At 34.0% G+C, this 17,671-nt stretch overlaps 1 protein-coding gene across 1 annotated transcript; it reads left to right on the top strand.

Annotated features, from left to right (window-relative positions):
- Positions 1 to 2,082: 2,082 nt before the first annotated feature.
- LOC130897786 (juvenile hormone esterase-like) lies at positions 2,083 to 15,665 on the top strand. Its single transcript, XM_057806688.1, has 10 exons — positions 2,083 to 2,327; positions 3,213 to 3,350; positions 4,655 to 4,808; positions 4,894 to 5,085; positions 5,523 to 5,701; positions 8,006 to 8,141; positions 9,743 to 9,912; positions 12,123 to 12,264; positions 13,558 to 13,699; positions 15,412 to 15,665. The coding sequence occupies exons 1-10, from the start codon at positions 2,130 to 2,132 to the stop codon at positions 15,590 to 15,592; spliced, it is 1,632 nt and encodes a 543-aa protein (XP_057662671.1). The 5' UTR covers positions 2,083 to 2,129; the 3' UTR covers positions 15,593 to 15,665.
- Positions 15,666 to 17,671: the final 2,006 nt, after the last annotated feature.

The following is a 17,671-nucleotide window of genomic DNA, read 5'->3' as shown; positions in this document are numbered from 1 at the left end:
TGTGTGTGTGTTGATCTTTAGCTTCAGGAATCATAATCCTCAGCCACAAAATTTGTTTGAAATAATCAATAATTAGAATCATATAATTTACTATTAGAGGGGGAGCTGGCTACAAAAAACAGGGTCGATAAGTTGCGCGCCATTTCAGCTTGTAAACTGGCGGCCCCAACTTAGTACATCACCAAACGCCACTTCTTAAGGTCAGCACAGATCGGATATGAAAATACCAGCTGATTTTTCTGACAGAAAATTGGCTGAAAAACCTCATCACTTGCGCGCGTGAAACTTTCTCTAATATGGGGTTTAAACTTCAAATAAGAGCGGTGTAATAGCGCAAGAAGTTTTGCAGGCCAGAAAACCCTCATAAGAAGTGATAGAAAATGCCGGAAAACTCATAACATTTTTACAATGATAGAGGCGAGCGCCGAGATTACCATGTTGCCTCGACGTTACTCAAAGTTTCTTGGGGTACCACGAGCCGATACTCAATACTGAATAACTTTATCAAAAAGTATAACTATTTCCAGAAGTTTTAGAAAAAATTTGAACACAATCAATTGATAATCGGTGCAGTAAATGAATTTAACAAAAAAATTGGAAGCCCGTTTTTTGGCGTTTTACTATCACACCGCTCTAAGCTGAGACTGCAGAAACCTAATAAAAATATTTCGCAAGCGCATGTTATGAGGTTTTTCAGATGAGTTTTCCGGCACTTTCGACCACTTCTTACGAGGGTTTTCCGGCCTGAAAAACTTCTTGCGCTATTACACCGCTCTTACTTGACGTTTAAACCCCACGTTACAAAAAGTTTCACATGCGCACGTTATGAGATTCTTAAGCAAATTTTTCCGTTCGGCATTTTCATATCCGATCTGTGCTGACCTTAAGAAGTGGCGTTTGGTGATGTACTAAGTTGGGGCCGCCAGTTTACAAGCTGAAATGGCGCGTACCTTATCGACCTTTGTAGCCAGCTCTGGGACTATAATTGAATTAAGGAGTTTAAAATTTAAAATTAATATTGTTATGAGTATGAATAAGTTAATTTATGTTAATTTATGTGGCATGATTTTACAAGAAAATATTAGATGATTTAGATCAGCAGTAGATGTATTATCACTTGAGCACTTAGCACTGTCCAGTAAAACTATTTTATTCAGAAAATATACCGTGAATGAGCCTCATTCTGGTAATGGTAGAATATTTTTTACTGACACTATATTTATTTAACAAAGTGTAGTGTTTAGTTGAACTCAGGATATATTTTTTCCGATGTGTATGTCAGTTATTATTCAGCTCTTTTATAAGAATTGGTAGCATGTATTGGGTGTTGCAAAATTTTTCATTACTATTTTTTCTAATTGTTTCTTTTGCGAGTTGAGCAGCAATTTCATACCCTTCAATACCAGCATGCCCTTTAATCCATATAAAAGTAATTTTTTATATTTTATTGATTTAACATCCACAAGCAGTTCCACAATAGTGTTTTTTATAAAGTTTTTTGTACTTTTTGTAGCAAGGAATTATAGTGCTTGACAAACATTTCTGTTGTATATATTGAACATGAATCGTGTAACCTAAATTTTACCTTTACCTGTTTGTCTAAATGCAAAACTTAAATAGCAATTCTAATATCTGTACATAAAACTCTTATCCGCCACTAGGAGATGGTTGGTTTGTGACAAATATTTTCTTGTAGATTAGCTCCAGAAAAGTTCAACAATATCGGAATAAAAAATATTATTTCTTCGTGAGTTAAGAAAAAACTGGAGATATGACCTCCAATTTTGGTTCCTAACCTAAAAATTTATTGTGGAAGTTATTACAAGTAAATTATGCTTTAGTAAACGCGTTTTTGAGGGAGAAAAATAGATATTTGAAACGTGGGAGAGATCACTTGTTTGTTCGTTTTGTCAAGACAAACCTCGTAGTTTACATTAATCTACAATGAGTTTTTGAGTATTTGTACTCATAAATTCCAAGGTACTTTTAATTAGATCGATTGACTGATTATAACATAACTCAAATTTTAAGTACTTTGTTTGTCTAAATTATCTATAAAATTATGTGTTTCAAGTATTTCAAATACATAATATTTATATTGAGGTATTCGCATTCAATAAGAATTCACCATGTGGCTGACAATAAGTTTAACGTTGTTTCTGTTTGCTTCAATATTTGAAGTTAAATGTGGCAATGACGATCTTATTGTTCAGTTAGAAAAAGGGAAAATACGTGGTCATATTTTAAAAAGTGAGAAAGGAAATGATTACTACGCTTTTCAAGAAATTCCCTACGCTATGCCACCAGTTGGTGAGTACAGATTTGAGGTGAGTTCATCATGGTTTTATTCTTCACTTTTTTTTCTCCTTAAAGCAAAAATTATGGTCAAAGAAAATTTGCAATGCAACCTTGTAGGATTTTCCTTCACGTGCACAAATATTTAGTTTTTTGAATATTTATAGGCTTATTTCATTTTCATTCACTCGTGAGTAGAACTGGTTTTGATTTTCACAGAATATTCAGACTACCAAGACCAGGACTAAGACCTATATAACAAAAACCAAGACCAAATATGCAAGTCTTAACAAGGCTATGGACCTAAATGGTCTGCATATATAATTTCTAGATCGCGTTTGGTATTAAATCCAATTTTCAAGATGAACATCCTACTCACTTCACAGGATTTTTGCCCTCTTTCCATACCATATCAGGAAACTTAAAAATTTGTGGGTCAGTCTTAGACCCATTATAGAATTTACCTGATGATAAACGAGATTATATAATTGTAGACCAGTATTTGAAGCTTTAGTAAGTCGTCGATGGTTCCAGAGGGCTAGAAGAGAAGAGGTGGACCAAAAAACTGCGGTGGGAAGTAGCGGAAGAAGACCTTAGAAAGAAAAACATACAGAGTTGAAGAGAAAAAGCAAGGGACCGAGAGAAGTTCAGTTTGTTGGCAGCACATCAGACAAACCAAACCGTTCAAAGTGAAATGTCTACTCCTGGGAAGGAGAAGGATAATTGTCGTATAAGAGCGAGTCCAGAGTACTACAATCAATCAAATACTGGATGTAAAACATATTGATTTATATTACTTCTTATGGATCTCAATAAGATGGCCTTCATGAAACCCTAAACTATTACAATTAAAATAAATTGCCGTAGCAATCAAACTTGTTTTTATAAAGTACAATAATCTAATGTATTTGTTTTAGGTACCAAGAGAATCTGAGCCGTGGGAAGGAATAATAGATACAACTAAAAATACAAAAATGTGTTATCAACATGATCACAAATATCCTACTTTGATATCGAACGAAGATTGCTTGTATCTCAACGTATATACACCAGTAGTAAGTGATGAATTCAAACAATCAATTTTGTACACAGACTAATAGCTTCGAAGCAAGACACTATAGTTGGGGTTTAACAATGAATCAAGTTTGTGAATCCACCATATTATTTTTATTATTAGGCATTATTCCTTATTGCTCAATACCTCACAATTCACGGAGATTTGAAATTTTATTCATTTCCATACACTATTTATTTGAACTAACTACATTTTGATGAAGCGTCAAATTTTCGCATGCAATTCCAAACTGATTTTCAAAGGAAAGAGTCTTAGAATTAGCTTGACATGACTGAACTACCGGAGAATATTGAACTAAACATTACTCTAACGTCTTAACATAACATCAACATACTAGACTCTAGTCCAAGAATCTAGGAATCTCTTGAAAATGCTCTTTGTTAAATTTTCTTAGTGATGTGTAGAATGAGCAGGGCCGGATAGACTGAGATGCTCGGATGACGCGTACGACAAATTTTAGCAGCATTTACGGAAACGTTTCTCAACGGAAAGGCAGATCCGCTGAAGCATATTAAGCTGTCCGTGAAGAATTTCAAATTCTTCTTCAATTGCAGTTTGCAAGTAGGGAAGAACGTGTGGTCCTCTTGCGATAACGCGGTCCTTGAGAAGGCCATCACATGACCATGCGGGCCAATCAACCAATTGTCGTCTGCTTATCCCTTCTTCAAAATGAAGGTACTTCTGTGCACATACCGCGTAGTGCGTAAATCTTCGAGCATTTTCAGATAACCCAATTCCTCTCCAATAAAGACGTTAGGATTCTTAATGCTTAAAGGTTGCCACCTCAAAATGGAATGCTGGAACTGCACCAAAATTCCAATTTGCGATCCGAATAATCTTCGTGAAGTGCGTGGAGAAGATGGGGACGGTAAATTCGATACTGCACGCGTTTCAACATTCGTCAAAAAAAACGATCGTATATTTGATGTTCTGCCGATTGGTTCAGCTGTTCAACTAACACCAGCACCACTGTTTCCATATTTTCGATAGTTGTTACATATACCAGAACGTGGCGCGTCACCAACAGAGCCCGTTTCTAGAACCTGAACATTATCTAATAATAATAAAGGACCCACATTTTCAGAAAATTCAAAATAAAAAATGATGATTCAATGGCAAAAATATGTCACCCATGGAATCAAAATCGTGTGTTTTAGCATTTACTTGAAATCTAATGGTTACCACAAAAATCACAATTTGTTCAAGAGGTTAAACGTCAGCTCTTCCATATAAGTTAATAATCATATTCTTATGTTAACAAAATGATGTTTTTGTTATGTACAGAAACCTGGTAGTGGTGACCTTCTTCCAGTTCTATTTGTAATTCATGGTGGGGGTTTGGGTGCCTGGTCCGGTTCAATTGATTATTTCGGACCAAAATATGTGATGGATTATGGAATTGTTGTTGTTACCATCAACTACCGTCTCGGACCATTCGGTAAGAAGTCTATGCAGTTTATCATTCGTATAAATAATGATGGGACTCCTTAAATATTGATATTTTTCCTGTATGATTATTATAGGCTTTGTGGGAACTGATGATGGAGCGATGCCATTAAACCTTGGTTTTAAAGATCAAAGATTTGCGATGGAATGGGTCAACAAAAACATCCATTTATTTGGTGGGAATCCTAATCAAGTTACAATTGGAGGAGAAAGTGCTGGAGCTATGTCTATAGGTTACCACATGCTTGGTGATTGGCCAGATAATAAAGGTATCATTTTATATATGAATATTTCAAATTGATGTTCAGACTAACATTTCGGGAATATGGCTAGTAGATTTGAGGCTATTATAGTTATTAGGCACTAGTTACAAATAATGCGATAATGTTCCGATGAGATGAAATACATCATCAACGAAATGTCGGGGGGTATATCAATATATCTAAATCGGTGGTAAGAAGAGGAGGATTGTTAGAATGTACAGTGCGATTACCTCAACTGAAATTAAACCTCTTAATTTATATGATCTAGGCGATCGCCTAATTTGTTAAATAATATAAAAAAGAGAGATTTCATTTCGAATTAGTGTTTTGTAAAAACATGCTCAGTAACTATTTTGAATATTAAATCGATTACCGGGTTTTATAAGAATTTAATAGAAATTCACTTGATCTAAATTGAGCTATGTCTTGTCTTATTTCAACAGAACTGTTCCATGCTGTTATAATGCAAAGTGGAAACGCTATATCTGGAGGACTTGTACAGGATAACCCAACCGAAATAGCACTTCAACTTGGTAAAGCTGTAGATAGCAAATTTGGATCAAGTGATACAACTGAGTTACGGAATTTACTTAAAAAAGCAACAGCTGATGATATTTTGATGGTAAGAAAGTTTATTAGCAATGATAATATTGGTCATTTTTAAAGTAACACCCAATTGCAAATCGTGTCCGCGCATTCTGTCGAGTTAGATCAATTCAATTTTGGCCACTTTTTGCTACTCTCACTATGACACCATTACATCTCTTATATTGCTGTTTTTAAATGCTAAAGAATTCAACACAAACTAAATGACACAATGCACATTCTAAAATAAGAATACGACCTATGATTCAACGACGATTGCGTATAACTCTTCATAGTTTGCGTCAACGTAGTGAGTGGTTGGATTCAAATCTCCAAAATTCAAACGAGAATCATCAGTGAGGAATATTATACCCACGGTTTTCTTCGAACTAAAAATAATTCTCCTGCTATAAAATGAAAAGTGCTGTGCTATCCAAAATCGTCGGGCAGGTTGGCTCTCTATGTGGATTTCATCTTGTTTACTGGATAGCAGTTAGCTTCGCCTAAGCATCATAATTTTTTCATTGGTTTATTGATGAAAATCGCTTCGAAAATGATAGATAGTTTAAAAACACTTTTCTTCTGAATAAACTTAACTATCCCAAAATACACGTTCAAAATAAGTCATTTATATATTTCTTTAAATAAACGTATGAGAATTGTCATAATATAAACACCTTTGTTACACGTAATATGGATGTTCTATAAATATTTAATCCAAAGAATACTAAGAAACCAACTTGTATAATTAGCGTTGTCAGAAGGAGTATAATAAAAATTAATATGTGCGTGCAATCTCAGTGACATGCACCCTTATAGTTTCATTCGTTCCTGAAGTTTCCAGATAACATGGAAAATATTCCAATAGATTCACACACCACAGATCAAAAAGACAATTGATCAAAAATTTATGTTTTTAACTTAATCTCCTGCCACTCCATTTCAAAACAGTTCTTACTTAAAAAAATGAACTTATATATAAGATCATACTCAATATGATTCAAATGTCGAGCAATGGTATGATGTTCAAGGTATTCAGAAAGGGTATCGGGTATTTGTAAGTTCAAGTAAACAAAAAATATTTATAAGTAATAAAAACTTTTATTGTTTTTTGATACCATATGAATTAGAAAATTATTTGAAAAAGATGATGTTATCGAAATGATGACCGTTAGATTGCTGGCACTCTTCTAAACGGGAACGAACATTGGCGATAATACGTCGACACAAAGCTCTTGATATTGCTGCCATTTCTGACCTAATGTTTTCCTTCAATTGGGTTAGGTTCGTTGGATTATTTTGGTAAACATTACTTTTAAGGTATCCCCATACAAAATAGTCAAGCGGGCTAAGATCGGGGCTTCTGGGAGGCCAGTTGATGTTACCCCTTCGCGAAATGACTTTATTAGGGAATAATTCATTCACAACTTCCATCGAGTCATTCGAGGTATGGCAAGTGGCCCCGTCATGCTGGAACCACGTTCTTGAGTTGAAACCTGTAAACTCCTGCAACTCTGAGACTAAAAAATTTCGCAACATATCGCAGTAGCGGTCACTATTCACATTGATTGCTCGGCCTCGTTGATCTTCATGAAAATAAGGACCAATAAATCCTTTAGCAGACATAGCGACCCAAACAACGACCTTTGGGCTGTGCAGGGGTCGTTCATGCTTTCGTCTCGGATTCTCGACTGCCCAATACCGACAATTCTGCTTATTAACATGACCATTCAGATGAAAATTTGCTTCGTCGCTGAACAGTATGTTTTCAAAGTTATTAAATCGCTTGAACCAATTGAATTTTATAGGCTTCTAAATGCAAATCTTCCATTAAAATCAAATGTAAGGACGATTTTTTGATGTTTGACGCTTGGCTTCACTTTCGGATGGATAAAGATGGATTTCGACGAACCGACGCCACAACTTCTTCAATTGATTCTTCATCGCGAACTGAACGAGGGCGACCAGATTTTGTATTTTAACTGTCGCACCTGTATTCTCGAACATCTTGATCCATTTCCTAATGTTATAGTCACTTGCGTGGCGTGTACGATATTCCGCACGATACAGACATTGGGCAGTCACTATTGAATCACCGTTACGATAATACGCTCGTACGCAAAATGTGCGATGCGTCTCCGAGTACTGTTCCATCGTGACTAAAACTTTACAAAATGGCGGACGCCACGAACCCCTCCCCGCTCCCTTTCGTCACTCCGTTTCGAATGTGGCGCGAAAACAAATACCCGATACTCTTTTTTGGACACCTTGTATAATAGAATTTGTACGGTTTTTTAATATTTATTTATAATTACCCAGTAAATTAATTATGAATTTTCAGACTAATATAACTGGAGGAATTGCAATAGAAAAAGATGGTCCTTTCTCCTATAGAGCGTATCCATCTTTTTTGAATGGAAATTATAAGAAAGTTCCAGTTTTGATTGGTTTTAACTCGGAAGAAATGTCATTCTTGGGTAACTACTCAAATATACTTTTAAAGCATTATCGAATATTCACTCTATTCATAATTTCTCGTTCTTCATCAATATCATCTTTGTTACCTTTCATATCTTTTTATTTTTGTTTTTATTCTAGTTTCATTATTTTCTTTTCCCTTTTCCCGCGGTTCTTCTTTCTTTCGTGTTCAAATCTAACAGATTGCTTGAGTCGAAACATAGTCTTAGTTATTAAAAGTTTAAATTCGAGTATTTTTTACATCTACACCACGTGGATATATTGCCAAAACAGAATATCCAAAGAAGACATACGATAGTTCCACCAGGAGAAGATTCAATACAGTTGGAATCAAATCACCAGAAAGACATACTAATAGTTGTCTTAAATGAAGACCAGCAGACCTACTGATAATTTTAATAAAGTATTAACGATATCACTAAAAAGAGACATGAATAGTTGAAGACCCACTCTACTATTCTAAGATATATCAAATGTTGATAAAACAATTTGACTTAGACTAGCAGTGAAAATTCCAAGAATAATATGAATATAGGAAGGTGCCAACCACCAGAAAACTGAGGAGGATCTCGAGTAAAACCAGGTTCAACAATTGAATTCACTCTTAAAGTTCATAGTAAGTGAGTGAAGAATTTTTCACTCCTTGTGTCTGCGAAGTAAACACTCCAAGCGATCAACAAAATAAAAGAAAAAAGTGGCATTGTGCAGATTATTACCTATAAGAGGATAATCACAAACTTCTACTTAAACCAAGAGGGTATAAAGAAGAGTAAGCAGCAAACAAAATTGGTGGCTTTATCCGTTATGATGTGGAGAGGTGGTATAAGTTATTCCTTGGATTCATTGTTCTTTGAAAGATGTAGTCTGGTAGTAATAGTTTTGGACCAATGTGTATCATTCCATTCTCTTTTTAACAATTAATAATAGGAGACATTCTAAAATTAGATAATAAAATAGACCAGAAAATAAAGAGCCAGAAGCCTTTTTTCTAGAAAAACATTAAAGAAATTAATTATTCATAATGTTGGATCAGCATTGAAATTTCTTCGCAGCTGTTCGTTGGCGTTAGAGCGTTGTTTTGCTAGCTAGTCTTCATCCTTGAGAATAAGTGGAAATCACAAAGTGCAAGATCGGGTATATAGTGTGCTTTAAACTGCTTTATTAATGTTGGGTAAAGTTTAACAGTAGTCAAAATTTATTCACACTACTCAACATTTCTTTATGTTTTGAAGGAAATTGTGAGCTTCGTGTACTGTTTTTTGTCTCAGTTACGATTCATTTCAATAATGAAACACATTGTATGTTGTTTGGGATCAGAAATGTTAATTCTCTCAACTTTATAGTGGTGGGTGAGGATCTTTGGCATTAATCTCGCTTTTTTTCACAATTTCATACAATAAAATCTTGAAGCTTAAGGAAATCAAATCGTTATTGGGAAACGGCGGTTTTCAGCAATCCTTTCATCACCTTTGGTAGCGAGTCAATCACAATGATTGGCTATATCTTTCATTTTAGTTAGGCCAATTTTTAATCCACTCATATCTTTACTGAAATTATTTAACCTAGAATAAAAACAAAGCAAATGAATTTTCTTGTCCAGCATTATCAAATAATGATGCACAAAGGGAGGCATATGACAAAGATCCTAGTCAACTGATTAACGATTTGTACAACATGTCCCCTGAAAACAAAACAATTGCTGGAACTTTACTTAAGCAAATATACACATTCAACACCAGTTTTCTAGAAGATAAGGGAGGTTATACAAGGGTAAGTAAGTTGATAAAACTATAATCATTTCTGGAATGAGATAAATATACAGGGTGTCCCACGACGAGTTAAAACTATCTGTATATGGCAAAATACTTATAGTGAAATCATGAAAATTTCTACGTTTGTGTTTTCGGGTACGATCTTTTCAACTAAAATATTATCAAAGATGGTCGACTTCCGGTTCTACCAGAAGTCGACTGTAACTTTGTTATTTTAAATTGAATTGACCTGCATCTACATCTTTAAGAATTTACAGAAAATATTTAATATCTGGATAACGGTAAGATTTAGGTATAGGAACGTATACATGAATTTGCCTTATTTTCACCCCTGAATGCATTAAAATAGAAAAATCCGGGTGGTTCTATGACGTCAAACTTTGAACACTTTTTATACACACCCTGTATAAAATGAAAAATTTTTCAACATAGATTAAAATACGTGTGACCTTGCTAAAAGCAACCGAATAGGAATAATTTTCATATCTTTGAGAGTATCCTCGTAAAAAAATAATTTTCAAGGGTCCGCTAATGACGTAGATTTCAAAAATATATTAATATACAGGGTCTTCCATTTAAAATAACAAAGTTACAGATGACTTCTGGTGGAAAATATTTTAGTTTTGAAAAGATCGTATCTGATAAACCAAACGTAGAAATTTTCATGACTCTGCTATTTATAAGATATTATAGTTTTTACTCGTCATGGGACACCCTGTATAGAGATTCTGAATTCGATAGGGTGATCTCAAAAAATCATTAAACTGAGTGAAACATTTACATTAGTATCATTATAATTATTCCATGTATATGTATGTGAAAAAAAAGTTTCTGGATATGTGTTACGTTGTGGAATGAAATTTAATTGGAAGGAATTGAATAAATCAGTTAATGATGGTGATTACTTCAACTTCATATTAGGTGTTCACATTTGCGTATTGAACAATTCCTTCATTATGAATAATGAAGTCAAATACACACTTTTGCAGAATAGTTTATATTCTATCTCTTCAATATTTTGAGATGTAAGGTAGTTGATAGGAACCCAAAAGACTTGGAAAGTTGAGGATTATCCATTTCGCATTGATCTTGCTGATACAACACTTTTATTTGCTCTATCGTTACTGGTCTTATGAAACAAAATTGTCCATAGTGGTGGTATGAACTGCAAATAGCGATCTGCACTTAATAGTCCTTATTTGTGATAAATTCATATTGGTTTAGCACTCACAATTGATGCTCTTCGATAAAGACACATAATTTTCTAAGACCAGCAATCCGCCATATTACTAGAATCGATGAGAATATTTGGATTTAACAGAATGGTTTGATTGATTAAGTGAAATTAAGTCCATTCAAAGAACCTTTTTGTATTAACCAACAACAATAATCAAAGTTAAGGACAGATACAAGTCATTTCACTGGAAACGTCTTGTTTTAGACAAAAAGTTTAATCATATATTTTCTGCAGTCACTTTACTGTGGATACTTTCATTATTTTGGACCAATTTTGTTGTTCATAAATACATTACTTGGTTTATAAGATTCCCTCTTGAGTAATTAATAAATTGTAAAAATACCTTCTCAAAATAGGACTATCTAATTTTTTATCTAATTATTCGTAATAGTTATTTATGATGAAAGTGCGTTGAGTGGTACTTTTCAGCACGAGCTGCAAAAATGAAAAACACCAGCCTGGCGTATCGAGTGTATCGCAAAAGTACTTCACTCACAAGTATCATACAATATTTTATCTACCACCATATTAGAAAATATTTTCATGGAATATACTTATCTCTACGTTTAAATGTTTAAATTCAAGTTTATCTTAGTTTTTAACAGTGAATAATGGGACCTTAACGTTGATGATTTCCATTGCTATTGGCTCGACTTTTTCGAGAAATATTTTCCTTGTAATTTTTCATTTTTTTAATGCTTTACAAATCCTGAAAATCGCAATATGACTGCATGAATGTTTTTTAACTTTACCGGAAGCAAGTTTTGAGTTACATTGCACGCAATTTCTTCAATTCTTCTTCTACGTTTATTTAGCTTAACAATCAGTGTTTTATCAATAAAAATTTGAAAAATATTTTGAAAAATGATGACAACGTTTCCCGTTTCAAACGATAGTATAAAATAATTAGAATTACAGAACCTTTGGTCGTAGATAAAATAAATTATTCGTTTTTTTTTTATTTATTATAGTACAACAGCGATAAATCGTACACTCTTGGAACTTGCAAACAAGTTGAACTGGGTTCCTCTGTTGCGCCTTACTATTTTTATCAATTTTCGTATAAAGGATACTTAGGAGGAGACATGTCCAACGTAGATAAGTTACCTCCAGGTAAGTTCTATTTTCTAAGAAACAGGACCAAATGGGTAAAGAAGAAAAATATGTCAATCATGTATATAAAGTTTGTATGAAATTTCTCGAAAGAAAGTGAAACAAAAAAAATTAGGAAGGTGACGAACTGACAATTTAATTCCATTTTACCTAGAGTTCGTAATATTTATTTGAGACTTCTTAAGTAGCTCTTTACAAAACCATTACTTAGAAATTTAAATGGGCATTTTTTGCTTTTGGAAATCAAAATTAGTTATAAATTAGCAGTTATTCAACTGTATATATATTCAATCCAATTTTAGGTGATAGATTTTTAAGAAACCCGAATAATCCATTCTTAACAATCCAATTATTATCATTTACCTTAAAAACAAAGGAATTGAAGACTGCAGCTCTTTGAATCACCTAGTATCCACCTAGTATACTTAATGTTCATCGAGAGCAAAATGTATTTCTATTTCAATTATGAAATTCCTCATTCAGACCTAAATATTCCTATCCGGAAAGTGGGCTCGCACAAATGATAAAAAAAGCAACACGTTTGCAGAACACTTACTTACTTACTTGCAGATACTGCAATAATATCTTCAGATACAGACCCTACAAGAGCATCAGAAAAGCTACAATACCATCTAAATGTTCTACAAGAATGGCTATATCAGTGGAGAATGAGAGTCAACACTGACAAATCCACACAAATCAAGTTCACCACAAAACGAGGTGTCTGTCCGCAAGTGACCATTAACGATATGCCGATTCCAGTGAAAACAGAAGTCAAATACCTCGGACTATACTTAGAAGAAGCACATACAAGCTAAAAAAACAAAACTAAAGCTAAAACTAAAACAAAATATGAACTGGCTAATCGGCAGACGATCGTAGTTAAAATACTTATGTACGAAATCATCCTTAAGCCAATATGGACATTTGGGGTTACAGTAAACCATCGAACACCAAGATATTGCAAACTTTTCAATCTAAAATAATTCGCATAATAGCTAATGCTCCGTGGTTTATTAGCAACCACACATTACACACAGACCTCGATATTCCAACCATCAATGAAGTTATTCAGACATCAGCGACCAAAATCCACTAATATCCAAACTTTACACTGATCCAATGGAACAGAGAAGATTGAAATTTATTTTTACTTATTACACTGTATTTGTTTGAGTCGATTGTAAATTTGCGATAAAATTAAAAAAAAAAAAGTATAGGGCGTAATTTGGATTTTATTTAAATGTATGTATTCCATTTTTTGGAAAATGTATAATTTCGTTGTTCTTACAGATGTAGGAAAAGTTGGTCATACCGAAGACTTGCGTTATATGTGGGACGATGGTAGTAACAGTGATCTTAGTAAATTTCCCGAGGAAGATCAATTAATGTTACACCGTTATGTAACAATGTGGACTAACTTTGTTAAGTATTTGTAAGTATAAGTTTCAAATATTCAAAAGAGATTTGAGAGAAGAAAATGATTATTCATTGCAGATTTTGCGTGTAAAAAAATTGTTCAACATTCAAATCTTATAAGACCAACTAATATTTATCAATTTGTTGTTGGTAGTACAGTTTTTTGGGTTTAGGTATGACGTCAACACAAACGAAGGGCGTTGAATTTGCTACCTAAATGTAAAACGTAAATTCATTGATGAAGTTTTATACCTACATTAGCTTGAGAGTCCCTTATAAGAATATGGTAGATTAGATTTTGTCCGTCGCTGACCCATCTATAAATCAAATTCATTAATAATCATCCCGTCAAATTGTGATAACTTACTATGTGTTTTCCGCAGTAGAAAGCTGAATTCGCATGTCAGTATCAAAATAGATCGTGTCGAGTAACATAAGCAAACTCAAAAAGACATATGTAGTTATGGATGAGATATGGAAAGATCAAATGCAGAATAAAAAGTGGAGACATTCAGGTTCCCCAACGTCGAAAAAATTCAAGTAACTTCTAGCTGAATAAGTCACGTTAATCATATTTTAGAGCACTGAAAACGCAATTTTAATAGATAGCCCCAATTACAGTTTCTTCTTGGGCCAAAATTTCGTAATGCGATAAAAGAACAACGCCCGAAGAAGTTAGGCGGAGGTGACCATGTAGGAGCCCGCATACTTGAACGACGGGGCTTAGCTTGGGCCAACGGACTTGGCAAACCGTTAATGGCCGAAGCCTGGTTGAAGTCTGGGTAACTTAGCCATCCTAAAGTCAGTCAGGCTTGGCAGAAACTATATAAAGTTTTGTTCTAATATCTTATCCATAATAGATACCTGAACATTAAAAGTAATACGTAATATTATCATCCCGGAGTTCCCACCAAGTCTGGGCCAATAATGGCTCCTAAGCTAGGGCCAGAGCTGTACATACTTGACCCAAGTCTGGACCTATATTGAGCCCATCGTAAAATCCTATATGGGTGATCCTTTGCTCTAGGAAAACAAGCCCAGCTACAGATCTTTCGTTACAACAGCCGATATAGCTCAAACTGGCCTCTAATAAGTTGACCATTCGTTATATTTGGCAGTTTTGGCTCTCAGCGAATACCACATTTTTCTAAAACTGAAGGCCCCGCAGACTATAAATGTTTAATCGGCCGATAGTTTGATTGGGATATTAATCAGTGTGAAGATATATGCTTATTACACTCCCGATGAAAAAGTTTGATAAGCTGCTGCATTGCCTTCAAACTAAATAATCAGCAAACTCGCCGATAATTTCAACGACTACTACATGGTATTTGGCTTATATTTCTCAAAATAGCTCTACCAAGTTGTTCCTAGTCTCTGCTTGAAGAAGCATCAATTGTAAGTCTGATAGAATAAGTTGAAAAGAGACCTGCACTTTATACAAAAAGGCTTAATGTGTCAATTTCTTGCCACAGATTAAGTCCCGAAATTGCACTTTCAGCTGGCCTATAACTGTATTAAATAAACGTTTTTCGTTATAACTGGACAAGGCCACGTAATATGATATGGAGTTTGAGAAAGATCACTCAGTCGATTACGAATTTGATGGGCTTCTAGTTGTAGACACGTTAGACAATACATTTTTTTATCTGATTTAGGTTGAATCATAATAATCAAATATTTCTAGTTATTAATCGAGCATACCGTATATTATTTTAATTTTTTCAGCAACCCAACTCCTGAAAAAGACCCTTTGCTAGATAATATGATATGGACTACTACCGAACCAAATACCATGAAATATCTCAACATTAATTCTACATTCGAAATGCGTACTCACCCAAGGCAGTACAGTGAGGTCAAACAAGTTATTGAAACATATATGCAGCCACCATACACAGTATTTTAGTGAAACAAAATATTAATGTTTCAAAATACGATAACATTTTGTAATAACGCAAATAAAAATATAGAATCAAAAATTGTTTTTATCATCATTAAAATCCAAGATGTATTTGAGAGACTTATCTTTTTCCAAATATTGTGAGGTTACTAACAGCAAGTTTTGTGGACTGAAATATAGCGAAGAATTTACCAGTTTGATAGTAACTTTGCTACTAGAAATGGACAGACCAAAACACGTATTACTTTTGTGGAATAAAAATAAAAAATTATTTTATATTATTGAAAAAAAAACGAATATTGCTTTATCAAGATCTACTTTGTTTTTCTTACTTGCAGTCACGTTACTTTTTAAAAAAAAAAAACGCTAATCGAAAGGACAAAAATACTCCAGAGAGAAAGTATGTTATTTTGTAGCTTATTTCTTTGCATTGCTACTGGTCACCATCGCCACAAACCATGGAATCTCTCCAGAATTGGATAGCCCTCGGGCGTCCTCAATGAGATCTTAATAGTTGCACGGAACCTACAATCGGCGACTGTCCGTGTGCTCTATCTTTCATAACCTACTTGCGTATGCTTCTTAATTAGTCCGATCGAAGGTTTTTCCTCCCCTATATTTGGCTGCAGCATGAGAGGTTTTTACCACCTATCGAAAATTCGAAAATTTTGCCTGTCTTCAGCAGACAGAATCCATGTTCTTTTGTCTTTCCCTTTCTGACAGCTCTAGTAGTTTCTCAATTCATGAGTAAGGGATTCTCACTCCAGATTAGAGTCCTGTCAATTGTCGTATGGATTTTGACAAGTCAACAGTTATTAAGCCAGTAATAAAACAGCCAGAATAAGCTCTGGTTCTAAAGTTTTATTTTGTAGATTTTGTGGTTTTTATCTTGTGCAGAAAGCTGGTAAGTGTGACTACCAACTCAATCTTCATAGCAGGGGTATAGCTTTCTAGTAGTAAGATTTAGTTATATTTATTTAAACCCCACAGTGCAATGGCCAATCAATAGTTGAAGACGATGTACTTAAATATATGAAAAAAGTAAGTAAGCATAATAGTGGTAGATAATTCCGTGTAAATCTGCTGAATACGAAGAATGAAAATATTACAGAACAAAGAGTCAATGATATTGATTCATTCTATATAAAGATGAAAACTTCAGAATATAAGTTCTAGCAACTGAAAAAGAAAATAGAGAGTGGAACCCAGTGACAACCTGATGAGTATGTATGCTTAAAAGAACTAGCAATTCTGGACAGTCGATTTGTCACAATTTGGTCAAGCAATATGAAGGAAAAGCACATACTTTTAGTCACTAAATATACTTCATAATAGAGGCATATTCTAGTTTTGGAAGAAACAATGCAATAAAATGTAGAGATACGATTTTAAATTCGGCGAACTGCCTAGAGCTTCTCAGTTGAAGGATGTGTCTTATTCCTCATTTGTGTTTCTACACTTCTGAACTAGCCATTTTGTTTTTATAATTGGACCTCAATTTTTCTTCCTTGCTAAGAAAGTGAACCTTGAATTTCCTATCAGGTAGGTAAGTCCGTTGAGTTTTGACGAAGATATCAAGAAGATACTTGATTTCCTTCGACCCGTACTACCGGATAGCAGTTTTATGTACATGTACATGTACATTTTTATCTGGTACTGCGCCTTGGAAGCCTATGACTAACTCAATAATCAATTAAATTTGGTGAAATATAATTTTTCGATACCTTCAACTAAGAAAATAGATTTCGTGTGGTAACAAAAGATGAAGCCACTATATATATTCATTAATTATTTTTTGTATATAAACCATAATCCTCGTATTCGATTATCAATGAAATCTTTTTCAGTTGTCGTAGCGAACTTTTGGTGGCCAGGAAACGCGTTTTATTTGCTTATCTATTTACACTTTTCAAAGGAATTAAAATATTTATTGCTAGTAGCTAAATCTTTGATGGTTTCTAGTTCCCGTAAGTGTTTACATCCCATCAAAATAATCTGACTTCGCTTTTGGATCTTTTATATTTATTTATCGAAGATAAAAGACTCAATCGGCTCTTTTAAGTAATCAAACACATCATCTTTCAT

Source organism: Diorhabda carinulata, chromosome 9 (assembly GCF_026250575.1).
Source record: "Diorhabda carinulata isolate Delta chromosome 9, icDioCari1.1, whole genome shotgun sequence".
Lineage (NCBI taxonomy): Eukaryota > Metazoa > Arthropoda > Insecta > Coleoptera > Chrysomelidae > Diorhabda > Diorhabda carinulata.
This window is presented reverse-complemented; position numbering and strand designations above follow the sequence as displayed.